This window comes from Microchirus variegatus, assembly GCF_963457635.1.
Source record: "Microchirus variegatus genome assembly, chromosome: 10".
Lineage (NCBI taxonomy): Eukaryota > Metazoa > Chordata > Actinopteri > Pleuronectiformes > Soleidae > Microchirus > Microchirus variegatus.
Genome location: NC_139811.1, coordinates 16690577 through 16715130, shown reverse-complemented (window position 1 = coordinate 16715130; position 24554 = coordinate 16690577). Strand labels below are relative to the sequence as shown.

At 39.3% G+C, this 24554-nt stretch overlaps 6 protein-coding genes across 6 annotated transcripts; 2 read left to right on the top strand and 4 right to left on the bottom strand.

The window, feature by feature from the left end:
* Nucleotides 1–3019: 3019 nt before the first annotated feature.
* LOC310932445 (immunoglobulin lambda-1 light chain-like) lies at nt 3020–4937 on the top strand (the record flags this gene model as incomplete). The annotated part of the gene is made up of 4 exons (XM_083895768.1): nt 3020–3059; nt 3148–3473; nt 3775–3811; nt 4586–4937. The coding sequence occupies 4 exons, from the start codon at nt 3020–3022 to the stop codon at nt 4909–4911; spliced, it is 729 nt and encodes a 242-aa protein (XP_083751894.1). The 3' UTR covers nt 4912–4937.
* Nucleotides 4938–7754: 2817 nt separating this feature from the next.
* LOC310933338 (immunoglobulin lambda-1 light chain-like) lies at nt 7755–11036 on the bottom strand (the record flags this gene model as incomplete). Its single annotated transcript, XM_083896804.1, has 5 exons — nt 7755–8080; nt 8787–8820; nt 9125–9325; nt 10794–10918; nt 10997–11036. 5 exons carry the CDS (start codon nt 11034–11036, stop codon nt 7755–7757), a joined length of 726 nt encoding a protein of 241 aa, XP_083752930.1.
* Nucleotides 11037–12034: 998 nt separating this feature from the next.
* On the bottom strand, nt 12035–13994 carry LOC310933336 (immunoglobulin lambda-1 light chain-like; the record flags this gene model as incomplete). The annotated part of the gene is given in 5 exon segments (XM_083896802.1): nt 12035–12360; nt 13085–13118; nt 13540–13773; nt 13775–13866; nt 13955–13994. Coding segments are annotated over 5 exon segments (726 nt in total).
* Nucleotides 13995–14289: 295 nt separating this feature from the next.
* On the bottom strand, nt 14290–16953 carry LOC310932706 (uncharacterized protein). Its single transcript, XM_083896044.1, has 4 exons — nt 16877–16953; nt 16635–16763; nt 16408–16537; nt 14290–15470 (listed from the first exon to the last, which is right to left on the bottom strand). The coding sequence occupies exons 2-4, from the start codon at nt 16720–16722 to the stop codon at nt 15200–15202; spliced, it is 489 nt and encodes a 162-aa protein (XP_083752170.1). The 5' UTR covers nt 16723–16763; nt 16877–16953; the 3' UTR covers nt 14290–15199.
* Nucleotides 16954–19658: 2705 nt separating this feature from the next.
* Nucleotides 19659–20820, top strand: tspan10 (tetraspanin 10; the record flags this gene model as incomplete). The annotated part of the gene is made up of 3 exons (XM_083895833.1): nt 19659–19748; nt 19822–20417; nt 20517–20820. 3 exons carry the CDS (start codon nt 19659–19661, stop codon nt 20818–20820), a joined length of 990 nt encoding a protein of 329 aa, XP_083751959.1.
* A 1035-nt stretch (nt 20821–21855) lies between these two features.
* LOC310932924 (retinal cone rhodopsin-sensitive cGMP 3',5'-cyclic phosphodiesterase subunit gamma-like) lies at nt 21856–22339 on the bottom strand (the record flags this gene model as incomplete). The annotated part of the gene is made up of 3 exons (XM_083896328.1): nt 21856–21983; nt 22063–22103; nt 22185–22339. 3 exons carry the CDS (start codon nt 22337–22339, stop codon nt 21907–21909), a joined length of 273 nt encoding a protein of 90 aa, XP_083752454.1. The 3' UTR covers nt 21856–21906.
* Nucleotides 22340–24554: the final 2215 nt, after the last annotated feature.

The following is a 24554-nucleotide window of genomic DNA, read 5'->3' as shown; positions in this document are numbered from 1 at the left end:
GATGCACCTGAGAAGCCTCCTGTCTTTATTTAGCTTCATGTAAATCAGGGGGAAAAGTGTCAGCTCTCTGTGCAGCATTGAGGTTGTGGTTATCAGTTTCAGTGAGCGGTAGATGATCAAGCCCATATACATGTACTCAGTGTGTGTCCTGCATGAGATGATTCATCTTTAAAAAACTGGCATACGTTTGTTTTTTTACTCCATTCGAGCCATGAACATTTATTAATTGACACATTTCCTTTTCTAGTATGTTTTTGAATTTGCATTTTCGTAAAGCAGCATCTCTGTATGACTCATTCTCTTCTTACCCAGGATGCACCTGCACACCTCGTCTCTCAGTTTCATGTGGTCCAGGGCCATTTTGTTTCTTTAATATTGGGCAAAACATTGCGTCTTCATCAGGCGAAATGTCTTAAAACATCTTCCGTCAGAAACAATAACCCACGTTTGCTGTCTTAAAGGTGCATTATGTGATAAATCTAAAGCAACTGATCGTAAAATCCTCGTGTCAAATGTCACAGAGACTCAGGAATAATGTTCATATAACAAACTGAACTCACCAACAACAACAGTACAGCCAAAATATTCGCATTAAAAAAAATCTTTTGCAGACTGCAAATAATTTTTATGTTTTGAAATCATGTTTTGGCATGTGGCGCCACCTACCGCCGTCTACCAATCATTGCAGTCAGTAGAGTCTCAGCTGCCGAGAAACCACAGGTTGCTAGTTACGTCTGAGCTACAATGGCGGAGAAAACAAAACCTAATTTGAGTGTAGTAACCGTTTTTGGCCACATTCTTACATATGGTGCCTTTAAGCTAACAATATGTGGATGCTGTCTTTAATCACCAGCTTGTTAAAAAAGACAAATGCATGTGAGACACAAACTCATACTGTTAATATTTATTTTTTTTATTGCAATTTTAAGAATGCTTCTTCTTTGAGCCTAAACGCATGGAAGTAGTTATTTTTATGGACATTTACTCCCCAAACCTGCCTGTCACCATGGCAACAGCAGTGATTTTATTAGTATTTTTCAAACCACACATTTAGTTTAGGTTAACTGTCAGTTCAAGCAACATATTGTATTTGAATATACACATACTGGCAGGCCAGTTTTGACCCACGGGCCACCAATTGCTGAGCACTGATGTAAGATGTGTCAGGGAACTGTCCCTCACAGGAAAAGACACTGTTTGTGTGATTTTTAAATTTAGTTGATATTGAAGACAATATGCTGTGAAAAATGATGATGTAAGAAAGCTGAGCTGAGTGTTGAAACTCCTCCTCCTCTGTGTCTTTATAAGCCTCAGTCTCTCTTGTCACCACACTCCCTCCCTGCTCACCTCTCTTCCTGACAGTCAGACTCTCTTACACCACACACTGACAACATGCTGGGGACCCTCTGCACTCTCATCACTGCTCTAACATGTAAGATCTGCTTCTCTTTCCTTTTAAAAACCCATATTATCTCCAAACAGAAACCTTTGACTCAAGTGTTTTCTCTGTGTGTTGACAGATGTTGATGCAGCGATCGTGCTGACCCAGACGCCTGCTGTCCACACAGTTTCTGCAGGACAAGAGGTTGTTCTCAACTGCAACATTCAGAGATATGATAGAAATTATGTGAACTGGTATAAACAGGTTCCTGGTGGGGTTCCTCAGTATGTTCTGAGGTTTCTCTACACCAGCAGTTCTCCAAGCTTTGGAACAGGATTCTCTTCAGACCAATTTCACTCTAAATCCTCATCAAACACAGATTACCAGTTCATTATAAAGCGAGCAGAGGCAGGAGATTGTGCTCAGTATTTCTGTCAGACATGGGATGACCGCGCTAATGAAGCTGTACCACAGTGATTTACACTGTGACAAAAACCTCTTCAATAAGCACTTCCTCTTTCTGAATCTCTGCTAGAATAGATTGCAAGACCATGTGTGAATAAAAATCAGCTTAGCAGAGCTTTGGTATTCTTTTAAAAGCCAGATACAAAACTCCAAAGTAGTGTTTGTTCATATCATTTTATTTTGTTGTTTGTTTGAGTGTTCCAGTGCAATAAATGATTTGCTGCTGAAGGTTTGAAACCTTCAGTCTTCTCTAAGAACTTGTCAGGAACACAGAGAGGAAGGAGACAAACATGAAATGTACTAACTGTGTGTTCATTGTTTCACACTCTAATGTCATCAGTAAAATCATTCATTCATAGACAGTGTATACGAATGTACATGTACTGTGTGTACTGTGATATTCACATTTAGTGCACTTTAAGCTGCACAACATCAACCACCATCAGAAGTGAAATATAGTTAATAAGAAGAAAATGATGATCATGATTAGTTGGTTTAACTTGTGCACTTGAACAACCACCATCCTCAATAACCTCACTACTATTGCAGGCTTTTCTATATAATAAATATTGATGTTTTCCTCTGATCCAGTCAGTGATTAGATGTTGCTGTTCAGGTGTGCAGAAACATTATGTTATGGAAACTCACTTACTGTTTCTTTACATCACAGTGATCTAACAACAAAAAAACCTGTTACACAAGACAAACACAACAGTTTGTCACACTTAAATGAATTATGATTATCTGAGTGAACCTGAGATGAAATTAAATGAGAATGGTTTGGTGACGTCACATCATTGATTTTAGATTTATTTTATTTTGAAAATAAAATGCTGATTTTCCTTATGTTAAGTCTTTAAATATCTTCACATACAACAATAAAAGATGCTTGTGAACAGATTAAGTTATGGTGAGAAATTGGCAATAAAAACAGCAGAACAATCTGAGCAGAGTTTATACCAGGAACAGACTAATAAACACTGTGTGAATATTACATTAATTTAATATGAGATTGATCCAGTGACACAATGATGGTGTAAGAAAACTGAGCTGAGTGTTGAAACTCCTCCTCCTCTGTGTCTTTATAAGCCTCAGTCTCTCTTGTCACCACACTCCCTCCCTGCTCACCTCTCTTCCTGACAGTCAGACTCTCTTACACCACACACTGACAACATGCTGGGGACCCTCTGCACTCTCATCACTGCTCTAACATGTAAGATCTGCTTCTCTTTCCTTTTAAAAACCCATATTATCTCCAAACAGAAACCTTTGACTCAAGTGTTTTCTCTGTGTGTTGACAGATGTTGATGCAGCGATCGTGCTGACCCAGACGCCTGCTGTCCACACAGTTTCTGCAGGACAAGAGGTTGTTCTCAACTGCAACATTCAGAGATATGATAGCAAATCTGTGCGGTGGTATAAACAGGTTCCTGGTGGGGTTCCTCAGTATGTTCTGAGTTTTCACTACACCAGCAGTTCTCCAAGCTTTGGAGCAGGATTCTCTTCAGACCGATTTCACTCTAAATCCTCATCAAAAACAGATTACCAGTTCATTATAAAGCGAGCAGAGGCAGGAGATTGTGCTCAGTATTTCTGTCAGACATGGGATGACTCTGCTTCTGAAGCTGTACCACAGTGATTTACACTGTGACAAAAACCTCAGAGAGAAACTCACAACAGATTTCATGAATTCTGACTAAAATCAGACAAATCAAAGTGAACCTGGAGTGAAAGGAGACTGTTAGAAAGAAGAATCCACCTAAAGACACAAGAATGTTTGAAAGAAGTGCAGCAGTTTTTAGTCAAATAAATAAACTGATGATGGGACTGAGATGTTGACAGTGAAAGTTGGAACGTTTCAGTTCCGCTGCCGTCATCAGTGAGAGTCAGGAGGTTTTTGTACAGACATGTGTACAAACTGAATCACTGTGGTATTCGGACAAGGCACCAAGCTGATTGTGACGGGTAAGTACTTTACAACTGATCATGAAACAAAACTGATCTGTGATATTTCACTCATTTTGACTTTAATGAATGTGTTCATTTCTCACTATTTGTTTCAGACATTTAACGGTTGTTTGGGGAATTTCAGTTTTGTCTTGGTACAATGTTGTGTATTTAACAGAAAAAGAAAATGAGTTTTCTTTTTTTTTACACAAACATGGATTTTGTTAGTAGTAGAGTATTTGAATAAATGGGAGAAATTTACTTATTTTCACATTTTCACTGAACCAGTCTTTGTAAAATCAGCCGTTTGTTTCTTGATTAAAGAACAACGCTAAACCATTTTAAAGGCCATTTCAAAATGTTTTATTTCATATAAGGTTCTTAAAATTAACTTTGTTATTATTAGTAGTAGTTGTATTCATATGGCATAATTATTCACAGAGATGCGTTTTATCAGAACTATTTTAAAAGTAAATTGTGATGTTCCTTTTTGTAGGTTTGTCACTCTCAGTCTCATGAGTCTGTACTTCTGTCTCTCTAATCCAATATTATTTTACCAAAAGTGATAAAACTCCAAGTCAGTTTATCTTTGAACCCATGTTTCTGAAGAAATTTGTCTTAATTATCATATTCTTAATTAGAAATATGATTGAATTCCAAAGAAAACAAACGTGGATATTTTAGATGTATATAATGACATCTCAGCAGCAAACAAAACACAGAGAGACTGCTGTGTTATTCATATTTATTAGATTCTTGGTCATATCTTTGTTGTCCTCCATGTGTTTTCAGACTCCAGTCTCCCTCCTCCTGTCCTGACTGTCTTCCCTCCGTCCAGCGCTGAGCTGCAGACCAACAAAGCCACTCTGGTCTGTCTGTCCAGTCAGTCTGTGCCTTTTGCAGATGTGACCTGGTTGGTTGGTGGGAGTCCAGTGAGCAGTGGAGTCTCCAGCAGCTCTGCTGCTCACCAACCGGACCAGACTTTCCAAATCAGCAGCCATCTGACCGTCCAGACGTCAGACTGGAACAAGGATAAACCTTACACGTGTAAAGTGTCGCTGGGCTCCCAGACGTCAGAGAAAACCATCAACAAGTCCATCTGTCCCACTGAAGAATAACAGAGGAGCATGAGTGACTGTGTAAAACCTGCTGTTTGTGCTGTTTTGCCTGCTAGAAAATGTGTCTGCTTGTAATACTATCTTATAACCATTGGGTAGCGCTGTTGTATCAGCTTTAAATCACCTACTTGTAGACTCAATAAAAAAAATCATTGCTATCAAAACATTGTGTTTGTTATGTTTAAACTTTATCTGGGACATATGCATATATTTGTTTTTAATCATGTTCATGGATCTAAATCAAATTTCATGAGCTGGCATCGAATGAAACAACAAATCTGATCGAAGGAGAAACTGGAACTGAGTTCTCATCGTCCATCAGTGAAGCATGACTTTTCTACTCCTCCCTCTCTTCTGGTGCAGGATGCACCTGCAGACCCTTGCTTCTTATTTAGAGCTCCATGTAAATTAACAGTCTCTTCAGTCAAGCTATAGGCAAAAATAAGCCTGAAGCTGCAGCCTACTCCTTTTTTGGTCACTGATTGTGAAAAAAGAACAAGAAATACATGTTTCATTCAATTTTTGATCATAAAAAGAAGAGGGAACCAGAAAGAAGTCGCTTATTTATTCCCTGAACGTCTGCACTTAAAATACAAAATGAAAAGAAAGAAACTTTTTATATATATATATATATATATATATATGTATATATATATACATATATATATATATATAAGTGTGGCCCTCGTAATTATGAAAAATAAGGGCTGAGTCACAGACCACACAGACTAAATCAAAGCTCCTCCCCCTGTCACTCTCTCAGTTTCAGGGTTGTGTTAATAAATGGCCCGTCAAGCACCTTCTCTCTTCATTCTCCAATCCTTTTTCACTCTTGCAAGATACAAGGTTGTTGTTGTTCTCAGCACACACTGACAACATGCTGTGGAGCCTCTGCACTCTCATCACTGCTCTAACATGTAAGGAGGCTGACTCTCTGCAGCTCTGACCTCGTCTGTGTCTTTCTCTTCACTCCCTGATCGTCTTGTCTTTTCCAGGTGTGAGTGGAGTGACCGTGGTCACACAGAGGCCTCCTGTTGTGACGGCAAGCAAACAAGAGACAGCTTCTCTGGACTGTAATCTGGGGACTGTGACTCTGAGTCCAGCTCGCTGGTATAAACAAATCCCAGGAGCAGCTCCTCAGTTTGTTCTCAGGTTCTATCGTAGTGATAGTTCTCCAACCTACGGCTCTGGGTTCTCCTCGTCCAAGTTCACGTGTACTCATCAGTCAACATCAGATTATCGTTTGATCATAAATAATGTGGAGGAGCGAGACTCAGCAGTCTATCATTGTAGCACATGGGACGGCTCTGCTAATCAGTGGGTATCACAGTGATTTACACTGTGACAAAAACCTCCTCATTTAAACACTTCCTCTTTTTGTTCCTTCTGACACATGTTGGATGGCTGAAACTATGAAACACTATGAAAGGTCCGCTTGGTAAAATGTAGGTGTCTGATTATCATTTTCCTTTGGCATAAAATGAAGATAAAATAATTATACTTAAATAATAATTATAATAATTTAAAAAAGTGTATATTTTATATCACATAATTAGAGTTTTATATTGATACCAAGAGCCAGGTCAACTCTAGCAAGGCTGTCTTTTTTTAAATCGTCACTATGTTTTCACAAAAGTCAACAATGGACAGATTAAATCATTTTTGATGATTTTTGATGTTAACGATGAATGTTCGCCAACATATTTGGAAGGGAAGAAAAATATATTTCACACAATTAAATTTGATCTATCTTGGCTTGTTACACACATTTTCATGAATATACTGTATATCATTTAAGTGTATTATGTGTATTATGTGTTCTTGTTTTCATGATAAGGTTTTTTTTATATATATAAATTACACGCTGACGCACATATAGGCAAAATAAGCGTGAACTTCAGCCTACACGCCTTTACGATCTGTTTCTTTATGTGCAATATGCTGCTATTTAATTTAAAACAATGTGTGTTTAATATGGGTCAACACAAGTGTATCTGCGTTCATTTGGGAACGCCTGTGACTGAAATAAACTTAAAAACCATTTGTATACACTTGCAGTTTTCAGTCTTTAGAGGTGCTCACACGGTAAATCAACCATTACAATATTATAAAAGCATTTTTTTTTTTTTATCACAAGCTGGCTCAGTTTATGAATATTAGCAGTATAAGTTAATGTCAGTTCTATAAATAAAGCCAAGTCTGACAAGAATTACCAAGTTTCTTACATTATATCACCATTACTGCATTTCAATAAGTCTCCAATGTGGTTATAGTTTATGGTATGTACATATATTCTTCTCTCTATGTTTCCTGCCTCAACGCAAACTACTAATCAGTTATAATATTTGTATTTTAATGGGGCTAAATAAGGAGATGTGACATGCAGGTGCATCCTGGGAAGTTAAAAAAAGAAAGTGAAGTCGAGAAGTGATGCTTCACTGACTGAGGGTGAACATTCTGTTTCACTGTGTGTGACCGTCTTGGTTCAGCTAAAGGCAGACAGGTTAAACATCACCAACCTATGTGAAGAGTGTCACGTTGCACCTTTTCAAGAAGGCTGTCATTTTATAAGCTAAAGAAAGATTCAATGAGAGAACAGAATAATAAATACATTTTGCATGAGTCGATTGAGGTGCTGGTATCTTTGGATTAATTATAGCGTCTACAAAGAATCTCAGACTCGTTTGGGACACAGTTATCTTCATTGATCAATTTTTATTGAATGCAACACTGATACTGATAAACAGCAAGCAGACACATTATCTATCAGGTAAAACTGGTGATGAGCAAACAGCACAAACAGAAAAAGAAGCAGGTTTCAAACAGTCACTCATGCTCCTCTGTTATTCTTCAGTGGGACAGATGGACTTGTTGATGGTTTTCTCTGACGTCTGGGAGCCCAGAGACACTTTACACGTGTAAGGTTTATCCTTGTTCCAGTCTGACGTCTGGATGGTCAGATGGCTGCTGATTTGGAAAGTCTGGTCCGGTTGGTGAGCAGCAGAGCTGCTGGAGACTCCACTGCTCACTGGACTCCCACCAACCAACCAGGTCACATCTGCAAAAGGCACAGACTGACTGGACAGACAGACCAGAGTGGCTTTGTTGGTCTGCAGCTCAGCGCTGGACGGAGGGAAGACAGTCAGGACAGGAGGAGGGAGACTGGAGTCTGAAAACACATGGAGGACAACAAAGATATGACCAAGAATCTAATAAATATGAATAACACAGCAGTCTCTCTGTATTTTGTTTGCTGCTGAGATGTCATTATATACATCTAAAATATCCACATAAAAATATGATAATTGAGACAAATTTCTTCAGAAACATGGGTTCAAAGATAAACTGACTTGGAGTTTTATCACTTTTGGTCAAATAATATTGGATTAGAGAGACAGAAGTACAGACTCATCAGACTGAGAGTGACAAACCTACAAAAAGGAACATCACATTTTACTTTTAAAATAGTTCTGATAAAACGTATCACTGTGAATAATTATGCCATATGAATACTACTACTACTAATAATAACAATGTTAATTGTAAGAACCTAATAACATTTTAAAATGGCCTTAAAATTGGTTTAGCGTTGTTCTTTAATCAAGACTGGTTCTGTGAAAATGTGAAAATAAGTACATTTCTCCCATTTATTCAAATACTCTACTATTAACACAATCTATGTTTGTGTAAAAAAAAGAAAATGGATTTTCTTTTTCTGTTAAATACACAACATTGTACCAAGACAAAACTGAAATTCCCCAAACAACCGTTAAATGTCTGAAACAAATAGTGAGAAATGAACACATTCATTAAAGTCAAAATGAGTGAAATATCACAGATCAGTTTTGTTTCATGATCAGTTGTAAAGTACTTACCCGTCACAATCAGCTTGGTGCCTTGTCCGAATACCACAGTGATTCAGTTTGTACACATGTCTGTACAAAAACCTCCTGACTCTCACTGATGACGGCAGCGGAACTGAAACGTTCCAACTTTCACTGTCAACATCTCAGTCCCATCATCAGTTTATTTATTTGACTAAAAACTGCTGCACTTCTTTCAAACATTCTTGTGTCTTTAGGTGGATTCTTCTTTCTAACAGTCTCCTTTCACTCCAGGTTCACTTTGATTTGACTGATTTTAGTCAGAATTCATGAAATCTGTTGTGAGTTTCTCTCTGAGGTTTTTGTCACAGTGTAAATCACTGTGGTACAGCTTCATCAGCAGAGTCATCCCATGTCTGACAGAAATACTGAGCACAATCTCCTGCCTCTGCTCGCTTTATAATGAACTGGTAATCTGTGTTTGATGAGGATTTAGAGTGAAATCGGTCTGAAGAGAATCCTGTTCCAAAGCTTGGAGAACTGTCGGTGTAGAGAAACCTCAGAACATACTGAGGAACCCCACCAGGAACCTGTTTATACCAGCTCACATAATTGCTATCATATCTCTGAATGTTGCAGTTGAGAACAACCTCTTGTCCTGCAGAAACTGTGTGGACAGCAGGCGTCTGGGTCAGCACGATCGCTGCATCAACATCTGTCAACACACAGAGAAAACACTTGAGTCAAAGGTTTCTGTTTGGAGATAATATGGGTTTTTAAAAGGAAAGAGAAGCAGATCTTACATGTTAGAGCAGTGATGAGAGTGCAGAGGGTCCCCAGCATGTTGTCAGTGTGTGGTGTAAGAGAGTCTGACTGTCAGGAAGAGAGGTGAGCAGGGAGGGAGTGTGGTGACAAGAGAGACTGAGGCTTATAAAGACACAGAGGAGGAGGAGTTTCAACACTCAGCTCAGTTTTCTTACATCATCATTGTGTCACAGCATTTTGTCTTCAATATAAACTTAAATTAAAATCACAGAAACAGTGTCTTCAGCTGATTTGACATCACCAAACCATTCTTTTTTTATTTCATCTCAGTTTCACTCAGATAATCACAATTAATGTAACTGTGATGTAAAGAAACAGTAAGTGAGTTTCCATAACATAATGTTTCTGCACACCTGAACAGCAACATCTAATCACTGACTGGATCAGAGGAGAACATCATTATTTATTATATAGAAAAGCCTGCAATAGTAGTGAGGTTATTGAGGATGGTGGTTGTTCAAGTGCACAAGTTAAACCAACTAATCATGATCATCATTTTCTTCTTATTAACTATATTTCACTTCTGATGGTGGTAGATGTTGTGCAGCTAAAAGTGCACTAAATGTGAATATCACAGTACACACAGTACATGTACATTTGTATAAACTGTCTATGAATGAATGATTTTACTGATGACATCAGAGTGTGAAACAATGAACACACAGTTAGTACATTTCATGTTTGTGTCCTTCCTCTCTGTGTTCCTGACAAGTTATTAGAGAAGACTGAAGGTTTCAAACCTTCAGCAGCAAATCAACAGGAAATCAAACTGTTGACTGTGACATTACTATTATTTTATCATTTACACTCTTTATTGAACTGGAACACTGAAATAAATGACAATATAAAAGTATATCAACAAAAATAAAAAACACTACTTTGACATTTTGTTTCTGGCTTTTAAGAAAATACCAAAAAGTTGATTTTTATTCACATGTGGTCTTGCATTCTGTTCAGAGTCAGTGTCAGAGATTCAGAAAGAGGAAGTGTTTAATGAGGAGGTTTTTGTCACAGTGTAAATCACTGTGATACCCAGTGTTTTGCAGACTCGTCCCATGTGCTACAATGATAGACTGCTGAGTCTCGCTCCTCCACATTTTTTATGATCAAACGATAATCTGATGTTGACTGATGAGTACACGTGAACTTGGACGAGGAGAACCCAGAGCCATAGAATGGAGAACGATCACCATGATAGTACATGATAACATACTGAGGAGCTGCTCCTTGGATTTGTTTATACCAACGAGCACCACCGTCAGTCACAGTCCCCAGATTACAGTCCAGGGAAGCTGTCTCTTGTTTCCTCGCCGTCACAACAGGAGGCCTCTGTGTGACCACGGTCACTCCACTCACACCTGGAAATGACAAGACGATCAGGGAGTGAAGAGAAAGACACAGACGAGGTCAGAGCTGCAGAGAGTCAGCCTCCTTACATGTTAGAGCAGTGATGAGAGTGCAGAGGTTCCACAGCATGTTGTCAGTGTGTGCTGAGAACAACAACAACAACCTTGTATCTTGGACGGAGAAGTCACTGCTGACAGAGCCGAGGGTTTGCAGGATGAGGAGAGGAGGTGGAGCAGGAGCCATTTAATACGACACTGAAACTGAGACACTGGTCGGAGGAGGAGCTATGATCGTGTCTGTGTGTTCTGTTTCAGTGTTTTGGAGGGAAATCACTCAGTGAAACCAGGATTATCAGTGGATTTAAATAATTTAATTGTCTTTCAGTAACTTTGCTAACTTTACTAGCAGCTTCTAATGGGTCAACAGTTGTCATTGATTTTCAGGATATAAACGTTCAAACTGTGTCATCATTATTTGCAGACATCTAATGTCTGGATGTATCAAATGTAAATAACAGCAAAGACAGTTTCCTGTCATTTTACACATGTCTGTAACATGACCTATTCATTTACATGAAGCTGTCAATCAGGAGAGGCCTGCAGGTGCATCCTGGAGAGGAGGAGGAGGAGGAGGAGGAGGTGATGCTTGACTGATGGAGGATGAAATCTCAGTTTCGGTTTTCACTCATTTGATTTTTCGAACTTGGCAAGACTTGAAATCATAGAAAAATTGACTCTGAGTTTATTGGAAATGTAAATATATTTACAAAGTGTCTTTTCTCATTTGAAGTAATGTATAGGCAGATAAATATAATGTAGGAATCCTCTGTTTCCTCTTATTCTCATGGACACCAACATCAAAAGAAAATGCTCATCTTTAAAAACATTTTGCAACTCAGAAACTTTTGACCTAAGTTCCATTTGTCATCAGATCGAATAGATTCAGACATTTTTTTGATTGCAATGTTTTTTTTTATTTCATTGAACAAATTAAGCAACTGTTGCAAATCTGACACAACAGCTCCACCTAACTTTCACAGCATGTATTACAAGCAGACAAACTTTTCAACATATTGATGAGCAAACAGCACAAACAGCAGGTTTTAAACAGTCACTCATGCTCCTCTGTTATTCTTCAGTGGGACAGATGGACTTGTTGATGGTTTTCTCTGACGTCTGGGAGCCCAGCAACACTTTACACGTGTAAGGTTTATCCTTGTTCCAGTCTGACGTCTGGACGGTCAGATGGCTGCTGATTTGGAAAGTCTGGTCCGGTTGGTGAGCAGCAGAGCTGCTGGAGACTCCACTGCTCACTGGACTCCCACCAACCAACCAGGTCACATCTGCAAAAGGCACAGACTGACTGAACAGACAGACCAGAGTGGCTTTGTTGGTCTGCAGCTCAGCGCTGGACGGAGGGAAGACAGTCAGGACAGGAGGAGGGAGACTGGAGTCTGAAAACACATGGAGGACAACAAAGATATGACCAAGAATCTAATAAATATGAATAACACAGCAGTCTCTGTGTATTTTGTTTGCTGCTGAGATGTCATTATATACATCTAAAATATCCACGTTTGTTTTCTTTGGAATTCAATCATATTTCTAATTAAGAATATGATAATTAAGACAAATTTCTTCAGAAACATGGGTTCAAAGATAAACTGACTTGGAGTTTTATCACTGTTGGTAAAATAATAGTGGATTAGAGAGAAAGAAGTACAGACTCATCAGACTGAGAGTGACAAACCTACAAAAAGGAACATCACAATTTACTTTTAATATAGTTCTGATAAAATGTATCACTGTGAATAATTATGCCAGATCAATACGACTACTACTAATAATAACAAAGTTAATTTTAAGAGCCTAATATGAAATTAAATATTTTAAAATGGCCTTTAAATTGGTTTAGACTGGTTCAGTGAAAATAAGTAAATTTCTCCCATTTATTCAAATACTCTACTATTAACAAAAACTATGGTTGTGTAAAAGAAAGAAAAAGCATTTTCTTTATCTGTTAAATACACAACATTGTACCAAGACAAAACTGAAATTCCCCCAAAAAACCGTTAAATGTCTGAAACAAATAGTGAGAAATGAACACATTCATTAAAGTCAAAATGAGTGAAATATCACAGATCAGTTTTGTTTCATGATCAGTTGTAAAGTACTTACCCGTCACAATCAGCTTGGTGCCTTGTCCGAATACCACAGTGATTCAGTTTGTACACATGTCTGTACAAAAACCTCCTGACTCTCACTGATGACGGCAGCGGAACTGAAACGTTCCAACTTTCACTGTCAACATCTCAGTCCCATCATCAGTTTATTTATTTGACTAAAAACTGCTGCACTTCTTTCAAACATTCTTGTGTCTTTAGGTGGACTCTTTATTGAACTGGAACACACGATACATATGTGTATGTGTGTGTGTGTGTGTGTGTGTGTGTGTGTGTGTGTGTGTGTGTGTGTGTGTGTGTGTGTGTGTGTGTGTGTGTGTGTGTGTGTGTGTGTGTGCGTGTGAATAAATTAGCTTAATGCTAAGTTGATGTTTATTCATGTGGCAGAGATTCAGAAAGAGGAAGTGTTTATTGAGGAGGTTTTTGTCACAGTGTAAATCACTGTGGTACAGCTTCAGAAGCAGAGTCATCCCATGTGTAACAGAAATACTGAGCACAATCTCCTGCCTCTGCTCGCTTTATAATGAACTGGTAATCTATGCTTGATGAGGATTTAGAGTGAAATCGGTCTGAAGAGAATCCTGTTCCAAAGCTTGGAGAACTGTCGGTGTAGAGAAACCTCAGAACATACTGAGGGACCCCACCAGGAACCTGTTTATACCACTGCACACCATTTCCATCATAATCTCTGAATGTTGCAGTTGAGAACAACCTCTTGTCCTGCAGAAACTGTGTGGACAGCAGGCGTCTGGGTCAGCACGATCGCTGCATCAACATCTGTCAACACACAGAGAAAACACTTGAGTCAAAGGTTTCTGTTTGGAGATAATATGGGTTTTTAAAAGGAAAGAGAAGCAGATCTTACATGTTAGAGCAGTGATGAGAGTGCAGAGGGTCCCCAGCATGTTGTCAGTGTGTGGTGTAAGAGAGTCTGACTGTCAGGAAGAGAGGTGAGCAGGGAGGGAGTGTGGTGACAAGAGAGACTGAGGCTTATAAAGACACAGAGGAGGAGGAGTTTCAACACTCCTCTTGAAGCTTAGTTTTCCTGCCCAAACTACAGATTGTGTCACTGAATCAAGCTACATATTTAATGATTTATTAATATACAGTACACACCAGTTGATTTCCCTCTTAAATCCCAATTTTCTTTGATTGTCACATTATCAATATGTAGTTCACAAGCAGCTTTAATTTGTGCATGAGAAGATCTTTTCTATAAACACCTTTTTTAAAAATCACAGATTTTAAATAACACGAATGATGATGAGTTATTGTAATTGCGACTTTGAGTTAGGTTCAATAGAGTGTGGTGAATCAAATTGTTCCATGCGTAGCAAAAGGGTTGTGCAATAATTGTTTTATAATCATAAAAAAACAACAGAAAAATGGAGACGAGATCACACAGATTGTATTTGAAGTGAAGATTTGACTCTTGTATATTATTGGCTTTTACATTTCATTCCATTTTGTTACTTTATAACCAGACAGTGCAGCAAGATGACCATGAATGCGATAAATCGGTAAATACTGCCACCTTGTGGTTTTATATTGATACAACCGGTTATATGAAGGATGTGGAAATTTACACACCACAACCACACTTTTTAAGAAGCAAAAAAAATTTGGATTAAATCATTCAAAAATATTGTATTTTATTGTTTGAAAATACACATGTTCTTTGCGTTTGCGTGTTTTTTTTATTGCAGCTGCCTGCTGATTGGCTGCTGCTTTGGAGTGACAGCTCAATGGGCCGGAAGTCGTTCCAGACTTGGACTCATTCCCCAAGTTTTCCCCCGTCAACATCTTACAAAATAATTGTATGTATCTAACGTTTGTCAGATTTTAAACATTAGATACTGGCAATTATTTTGTCGGATGACGACAGGGAACAAGTTCCAGACGGACAGCGACTCCAAGCCTGTGACAACTTCTGGTTCCATTGAGCTGTCTCTCCAAAACTCCAGCCAGTTGTTTTGAAAATATTGACAGACACTGACTCTGAATAGATCTTATTACGTCACACTCAATAAAATAGAATAGACTAAGGATTAATTCATGACAACTGTATAACAATGTTTATAACAAATAAAAAGTGTACAGTCTAAAGAGTCTAAGGTCTCTGAGGCGCTCTCCTCCACGTTCTGCCCGCTGTTGGATTGGTGATAAACCCTCGATCAGGGGCCCTCATCTGAGCCCGCAGAGGAGACCTCAGTCCAAACTTTGGGGGAATCTTCTGTACGCGTCGCCGAGGCGAAGTAAATCTAAAGTCGTCCACGAATGCCTCCACGCTGTCAAACTTTGTCGTGAGCTTCCCCAGCTCATCTTTTAGAGCGTTAAACTGCCTGAAGAGGTCTCCCAGAGCATCTGACAGAGGTTGGATCCTGGACAAATGCAAAGATATTTGAGTTAAGTGAATAATTGGTCTCTAGGATCGGGGGGGGGGGGGGGGGGGGGAGTGACCAGTCAGTAAACATTCATCGCTGGAACGTCCAGTCAGAGCTGACATCATGCTGAGGACATTTGCTTATATTTAAGTTAAGTTTGTGCTTTTCTGCTTTAAAAGTCAAGCAATGTGCTGAGCAGAAACAGCCTCATCATCTGCAGGAAAAACATTGGCATAACAGATATTAAGAACAGAACTCCCCAGAAACCATAACAGCCTCAAATTGGGTGTTTATTGTCCAGTTTTTAGTAGGAGGAAATAAAACCGCACGCGTGTAACTCAAACTGTCGTTGTTCACATCATAGACGATGTTGATGCTCACACAGGGGATTATGTAGCAATACTTTTTTAATACAACAGTGTTTTAGATGAAATAATTCCAAACTGTGTGGATATATATATTTCAAATAAACGATTGTATTAAAAGGTAAATGACAAGAGAAAGTGCATAAAATAAAGCTAATGTTAATATGGGAACGTGATTAAAATAACTCAGGAATATTCACATCAAACACTGCCATGGCTGTTGGTAACATGCTGCAGACTCTAAAGGGTCTGCCAGAAGCTATTCATCAGAAGTTGAAGCTGAAACAATTTCTTCTGGAATAGTGGAGTGAGGTGATGTAATCAAGTGGAGCTGTCCTTGTGAGGACCTTGGCAGTCGTATATATCACATTACTGGCTCCGACAAGTCCAGTGGTCAAATACAGAGTGCAACGTGTTACACAATTCCTAATTTTGTGCGACTGCAAAGCACAAAAACACCAGTTACGTCACAGTCTTGTTATTCTCCTGCACAGTTCACGTGACTTTCGGGGAACATTTAGACCCTGTTTTTGTTCGAGCTGCAGTCGGATGCTGCTGGTAGGACTCACCTGCTGTATTCAGGAAGGACTGAGGCAGGGTCATTAATCAGCATGTCTTTCACTTGGGTTAGAATGGCAAATTTCCAGTTGTCCAGGACCTGTGTCAGGTTGGAACAGGTCCTGCTATAGGTGTGTTCTGCTGAAGACAGAGAATTATAATGAGACTGTGAAGGCAAATATCAAAACACATTGTTTACGTCACATAATTAGACATCTTTTACATATTGTGGAATGACCTTTGTGATCCCAGCGTGGGGTTTTCCATTTCTGAGCTGCACACATTGAGACCATGCAGAGCAGGACCAGAGCCTCCTTCATCCTCATCCTCCTCACAACAACAACAACAACAGACAGCGACACGGGTGCTGCAGAGGAGCAAAAAGTGATGCAAGGAAATATATTTCACTCAGTATGTGTGGCCCAAGATATAAATCAAGCTGCACTAGGATTTTACGATACCTTTTTAGTGAAGTAGTACCTTGGGGAGGGAAAAAAATACTCCTTGTGATACGATCCTTCAGCAGTGACCCACTAAGAAACTGTGACCCCGGCAGCGTTCTCTTATAACTGACTCCCAAAACTCCATCCCACCACCTGCTCCCACCCACTTGAGTGATGCAGTGTCTTTGGCACGGAGAAAGACCTAAGACTGAGGACAAAGCTCATGCAGACACATGGTTTCCACTGAAGGCCGTCGATAAATGTGTCTTGCAGCCTCAACATCTGCAAACTTTAAAAAAGAAAACTCCTAATTGTGAGGTCCACATAATCCCCTAACAACGCTCCCTATATCTCTTGGCTGCTGTGAGAGTTGTAGGATGACCCAGGCTCTGATCCAGAGGAGGTGTTTTTTTTTTTAATGTGTCACAGTGTGGCTCCATCATTTAGCATTCCTGATGACTATTGTCATACAACCTGATCTAGACAATGACAAACCCAGTGTGAAAATGTCCTTTCAAATGTCAGGCTATTGTAGATCAAAAACCGGAGGAGTTATGTTTGACGATACTGAGAGAGGTAATGAAAACATAAATTTCCATGAAATACCGTTTTAGAGACAGGTTTACTTTATTTAAGACTGAAATTTTTCATATTTTTGTCATTGGAAAAATATAGAGCCCCAAAGACACTTTTTACAGCTCAAACCCATCTGATTCATGAAATAATTTTGACATTTTGACGCCTTTGATAATCTGTATAATTAATGGAGGGTGAAGGGAGCACATGTTTGTTGAAAGATTTCTTCACTTTAAAGTCTGGACATTTTGGCTGTGAAATGCATTTGGACCCAAGAGAGGTACAACAAAAATGTATGGTATCACTCATATCATTTGCGACTGGCTTCTCTGTCTTGACAGCTCGGGAATAATATGCCCATTGTCACAAGAATTTACAACTTTGATTGACTCCAGATCAGCGTCTCATTCCACTGGAAAGATTGCGCTGCATCCTGTGCTGGTGCGCACAGCTCTGAAATATAATGACATGAGGCAAACACACGGATGCTGAAAGTGAGTCTGTCAGTGCTGCCATCTGCACCAACTGTAAACACATGGAGACAGAATTGCCGACTGCGTGCTGTACTTTTTAGTCATTTCTGGCAACACTGCAGAAAGAAACGCTCTTTAAATCCCAAGAAACATTTTCATAAGGAGGAAAAGAAAGTGTCAGATTTGTTGGAAAAAAACAAAAACAGTCACAGTAAATCCAGTATAATTGTATTCGCCCATCAACTACGGTTTCTGTCTCACTAACATCTTATTTAGCTCATAAGTGACATTTGAGTAAACAAGTATTTTGGTTTTGTCTTTGGCACACAGGACACTTAATATATTAATAATATATAGAGATTTGTGTTAATAAGCAGTCGAGCAGGGGGACCTAATAAAGTGTATAATACTTAGAAGAAGAAAAAACATTATATGATAAGTTACAGTATATATATAAGTAAGTACCATAAATAAATGTATGTTATGTATACTATATATTATAATATACACTGTATTCTCTTATTTAAATGCACATATACATGTGAAAAAAAAACAGATTTATGGCAGGACTCATATCTGGAGTCCAGCTCTTCCTCTCAGCAGAGGAAAGAATGACAGCAGTGGACATGTGCGGCCAAAGTGTGAGCCAACCTCTCTGTTTTTTTTTTCCTCTTTTTTTTTTTTACCTCAGTCACATCTGCTTTCACACATGCTGTTTGTAATTGACTCACTCATGGCTGCGTATCTTAGCAGCAATGAACACTTGAATCAAAATGCATCTCATTTTATTTCCTCTGGACACACACACACACACACACACACACACACACACACACACACACACACACACACACACACACACACACACACACACACACACACACACACACATATTATTGTACTTCCTGCATACTGAGGACCGGGTAAAAGTGATGAGGACCAGCATTTCCACTTTATAAATCAACACAATTACATGTCCTTCATGAATGTCATCTATAAAGAACTACTGGACACAGTACCATACAATGTCTGCAGGTGGAGCCCCAAAGCAAAAAGTGTGTGAAACACCTGCGCTGGAAAACGGGTTTTTGTATTCTATAATAGCATGTTTACAACCTTAGGAAGTGATTTCAATGAAAACAAAGTGAGAATGTCCTCACTTCGTAAAAATGACCTCACTTTGTTGGTTAAAAACCCTCACTGGTCCTCAGTATGCCAAAGGTACAAGAACACACACACACACACACTAGGCCTACATCATACACATACTGTTGTTTTTATTTTGCAGCAGAAACACACAGCTTAGAGTTTTAATTGAGTTTATATGGTGGCCCTGAAGGTGTAAATCACAACAAAACCAAAACAACAACAAAATCAAACAAGAAATCACATAGCACAATACTGAGTTCATATATATTGAGTCATAAAAGAAAATATAAATAAAGCATTGTTTTTTTCTGATGTTATGTTCATGGTTTGAGTAAACATTGTCTTAAAAGTTTATTCTGGTTCATACTTTCTAGAGAGAGAGAGAGAGAGAGAGTCTCTCTCATGCTACAACGACTGTGTAATCCCCTCACTGTGACTCTCACATGATGAAGAAAGCCTACGCTTCACAGCAGCCTGGGGTCAAACACTTGCGTGGTCACTCCACCTCAGCTCACATGCTCTTCTGTTCATACAGTAATGCCCCTCCTATCTTCAACGTTAGCTTCAATTACTCTGACCCGGCAAACACACAGGGAGGTTCATCTCCCGGTGATTGTCAACATGTGGAGACATTTGGTGATAAAAAGGATTCCTTTGCCGTGGTTTAGGAGGGACAATTCACAGAACGAGTCCTCTCCCCTCATACCAAAGGTAAGGGTTGCAGTATGTGTCTCTTTCTCCTCAAAACTATGGTATTAATAGTTGTATTTCTTTGTGTCCAAAGGGCACTTCTGCAAAAGAGGATGCCGGAGAGGTTGATCTTGTCACTCCGCATTGTTTGGAAGCAGGGACAAACAAAGGACAAGATCAGAAGAGCCCTGTATTGTCCAGGATTCGACCATACTACAGTTATTCTTTGATTGACTATTTCCTCAAATACTTCCTGTTCCTGTGTAACTTTACGTTCACAGTTCTGGGCCTTGTGGTTCTCGGTCTGGGGATGTGGGGCCTCATCAGCAAAGAGTCATTTGCTCAGGAGAAGGTCGGTAGTATCGGTACTGACCCCATGCTGATACTTGCGACTTTGGGCCTTGTGCTCACCTTGCTCTGCCTGTCGGGCTGTGTGGGCACGTTGAGAGAAAACTGCTGCCTGCTGAAGCTGTTCTCCGCTGTGGTGCTGGTGCTCATCACAGTCCAGGTGCTGGCTGCCATCATGCTCTACAGTCTACAGGATCAGATTGGAAACTATCTCCGGTCAGGAATGTTGACCGCCATGGTGCACTACCAGGATGATCTGGACCTGAGGTTCATCACAGACGAGATCCAGTCAAATCTGCAGTGCTGCGGGGCAGATAACTATCGCGACTGGAACGTCAACATGTGAGTTCAGTGTGATTAACTTGGAAATAAAAGTATAATGACCTTTTAGTGAAGAATGTGCTGCTCAGTATGTTCATTCCCCCCACCCCCCTTTTCCAGATATTACAACTGCTCAGCTCCAGGAGTGCTGGCCTGTGGCGTCCCTGCGACTTGCTGTGTGGACCCTTTGGAAAACGGCACAGTGTGGAATTCTCAGTGTGGTGTTGGAGCCCAGCTGCTCGACGAGTTTACCGCTCAGAGTGTTATTTTCCTGGGTGGCTGTCTGGGGGGAATCTCTCGCTGGATCGAGCAGCACAATGGCTTGATCGGGACAGTTGCCATTGTCATAGTGGGTGTCCAGATTTTGACTCTGTTAATCACTACACGACTGCTGGAAACCATACAGAGGCACAGAGTATTATGACGTAGACTGACGAGCGATATTTAAGTGGTTCTGACCGCTTGGAATGGAGAAACATGGCAGGTGGTGACAGACATAACTAATTGAGCAAAGAAAACATCAATGTTTTCAGACAGATCCAAGGTAAGGAATTCAATTTACAAACCTCAAGTGAGTCAGTTGCACTTACTTGACATAATTGTCACTGTATGTGCCCTATACCTTTAACAAATAATGTATTGGCCAAATACATTTTAAGCAAAGGGCCATCAGATTACATCGTAAATCAGACACAATCTCCATAAAGGTTGAAAATTGGTAATTATAATAACAGTTTTCCTTATAAACACTTATTTTATGAGAGACTATTGTCCTGTTCTATTTGAATTCCATTTGATTATGTGTGAACTGGATGAAAGGTGGAGTAAATTGTGAACAGACAATAGACAACATAGCAACAACAATACTCCATGTAAAACCGCAACAGAATCGTTGTGTAATATTTATTGGAGATACAACAACTTTGGTTTGTGAGCTTTAGAGCAGCTGGAAGGCAGATTGTGTTGCATGGACAAAGTCAGACTCGCTGTTTCCCCTGTGTCCTTTCTTTAAGCTAAGCTAAGCTAATTAGCTGCTTTATCATACATTATGTGAGCTGAATCCTGTACTCCAACATAAAGTGTTTAAGTTTCATAGAAGGCCCTTTGTCCTTTGAATTTGACCCTTTACACAACCATATGATAATTGTATGGTTCAAATATGGCAGTTATTTCCTTAAAAAGGGACAGATCAAAGCAATACAATAAAAAGAATGAACATGTTGAAATTGCACAATTCAGTTCATCAAAGAGGAAAATAAGAAGGAAGGTCAAACTTTATCCTGCATTTGATTACATCAGTTAAAAACTATGCTGAAAGTTGTAAACCCAAAGCCAGTAAAAAAAATGTACAGCTTCAATAGCACATGTTTGTGATTTAATGTATAAAAACAACTTGGACAAAAAACAGCATCCAAAATATACACTCAACATACTTTACATCTTTAAAGTGTCATTTAGCGTTCAAACAAAGCCACTATTGATATAAAAAAATAATTTACAGTGAGAACACTCAGATGATTCCATACTGAGCCAGTTCATTTAGCTCTAAAAGGCTGTAGGCTTCCCACGGGCAGATTACAGTGATGTCTAAAAAGAAAATAACAAATAGTCAGAACAAAATGCATGGTACTTTAAATGTGATTACATAACTGCCAATTCTCCATACCTGTGCCGAGGCCTTCCATTCCTGGGATCTCCTCTCCAAAGCTGAGAAAGAGAGAAATTCACCTTTGTTAATGAAGTGGTTTCTATTCAAATTCTTTGGAGGTCAGGAAAAAGCTGACGTACCTGATGACGCCCCTCTTAGGAGGCTTACTCTTGAACTGGCGGCTGTTCCTCTGTTTGAACTTACGTGGACCCTTGCACGGGGATACAGGACCTGTGGCTCCATGGGGAGCTTTGCTTTCCGTCTTCATTTCAGGTTTGGCCCCATCCAGATCCATTTTACAGTCCTTTAAGCTACAATGGAATATCCAGGGTCACTTTATTGACTTTTGGTCACTGAAAACCAATAAATAAAATACATTTTCACGATAATTTACTGTAATCTTTATTCAAACATTTCTAAACAAGTTAACATCCTAATAAATCTACATAAAGAGAGAGCAGAGTCTGCTGTAATCTCATGCTCCATCACTAATGAAACAGCTGATGCCAGTACAGTGGCTTCATAATGAGAACACTGTGAAGACACAGAAGCTGAATCTGCATTTTGTCCCAGCACAACAAGACAGTAACTTGTTATTTACATTAGTACATTTTCTGCAAGTGGGAGGAGTTTTGGAAGTAAACTCTACCAAAACCTTTGTACACTTGGACAATCTAATGCAATTTAAAGATTCCTGCAGTTTAAATTTGGACAGTGACCAGCATAATTACGTTTTTGGTAGAATTAGTATTAATAGCAAAGCATTTGTTTTAATTTATTCTCTGACATGTATGAGTTTCCCACTTTGTCTTTTAACCTATCACGATACATACAAATCCTCCCCAAGACAGAAAAAGGGAGCACTTTCATCCTAATATTAACATTAAAATCAAAACGCATAAGTTGACAGTTTGAGAAATTGTGAAACACAATATAAAAGTAATGGTCCAAAGGAAATACGACATGTTGTCAAAGTGTGCAGAAAACATTATACTCACCACCTGTGTACCAGCTGGTAGTGTTGCAGAGATGTGGGCTGCTGTTCAGAGGTGCCCTCTTATATATGCCACAGACTGAAAAGATTATGATGCTACCGACCAATAAACTGCAGCTTCCTCATCACATTGTTTACACACACACACACGTCTTTCACATTCACGTGGAGCTGCACATGCCGTTTTGGCTGACAGGCAGCTCAGGGGATATTCGTTTCCTGATGTTCAACAGACACATGGCAGCAAAGACAAATGTGGTGGATTTTAGAACAACGGTGAGCACGTTATTTCCACAACCTGGTATGGAGCGAAAGGGATTTGCTCAGAATATGTCCCATGATTGTCGCTATCTGCAAACCAACAGCAACATTATGTCATTTCTACAGGACCGTGAACATACAAACACCAGCAGCAGCAGCTTCATTTCATCAGCACTCTCCCAGATTGAGTTGCATTAAATCTCACAGGTAATCCCCCCCCCCACACACACTTTAGCATACACTTTGTTCATCATTCACCTGAGAGTCCAGGAACACGCACACACATGTGACATGTGACATGCAAAGGACATGCAACGTGATATGCACGCACGCACGCACGCACACACACACACACACACACACAAACACACACACACACATCCAATCCAACTTTATTTATAAAGCCAATCCAATCCAACTTTATTTATAAAGCACTTTAAAAACAACAACAGCTGAAACAAAGTGCTGTACATCAGAGATAAACTAAACATAAAAATGTGTGACCTAATAGACCTAAGAACATACAATAAAACAATGTACACGTGTACATAAACATATGTGTATACAGTATATATCTATACCTCTATGTGTGTATGTATGTATATATATATACAACATATTTGTTGAATGTATTTATTGTATGTATGTATTTGTTTTTGTTTTGTTTTAAGGCATTTATCACTGTATATTTTTTAACCTGGGCAGTTTGTATTCCCTGTATTTTCATTTTTAGACCAGTTCAGCTCTACTTGTTGCACCTTGCATTGTGTTTAAAAAATTTTTTTTAAATATTGACGTTCTTTCCCACATACCATGTAATGTTTCCTCCTGCTCTCGGTGAATGGTTGTGTGTGTGAGGTGAAACTATGGAAACTGAGGAGGATAAATACAGTTATCTGTATCAACAGCAAAGTCTATGAACTACACTGCCATCTCGCGGTGGCAACTGAAAACAGCAACTGTTGGGTTTAGCAAATAAGGACAGCCTTCTGAGCAAAGATCGTCTACTATTTTAAATGTATCACTCCACTCAGAATTCGTCCATCTTTTAGATTACGAGTCCATTCTGTATTTTATTCCCCAAAATGTATCATGCATAGTGTACTCTTTGAACCACTCATTAAAACAATACAAGGTACAATCCCCGTTCCTAAGCCTCGACATAAGAGACGGCAACTTTACGTCTACGTTGTCCCCGACAAGTTGACAGAGTGAGCCATCTTCATTTCCTTCATTCCTTGCTCCCTCTTTGACA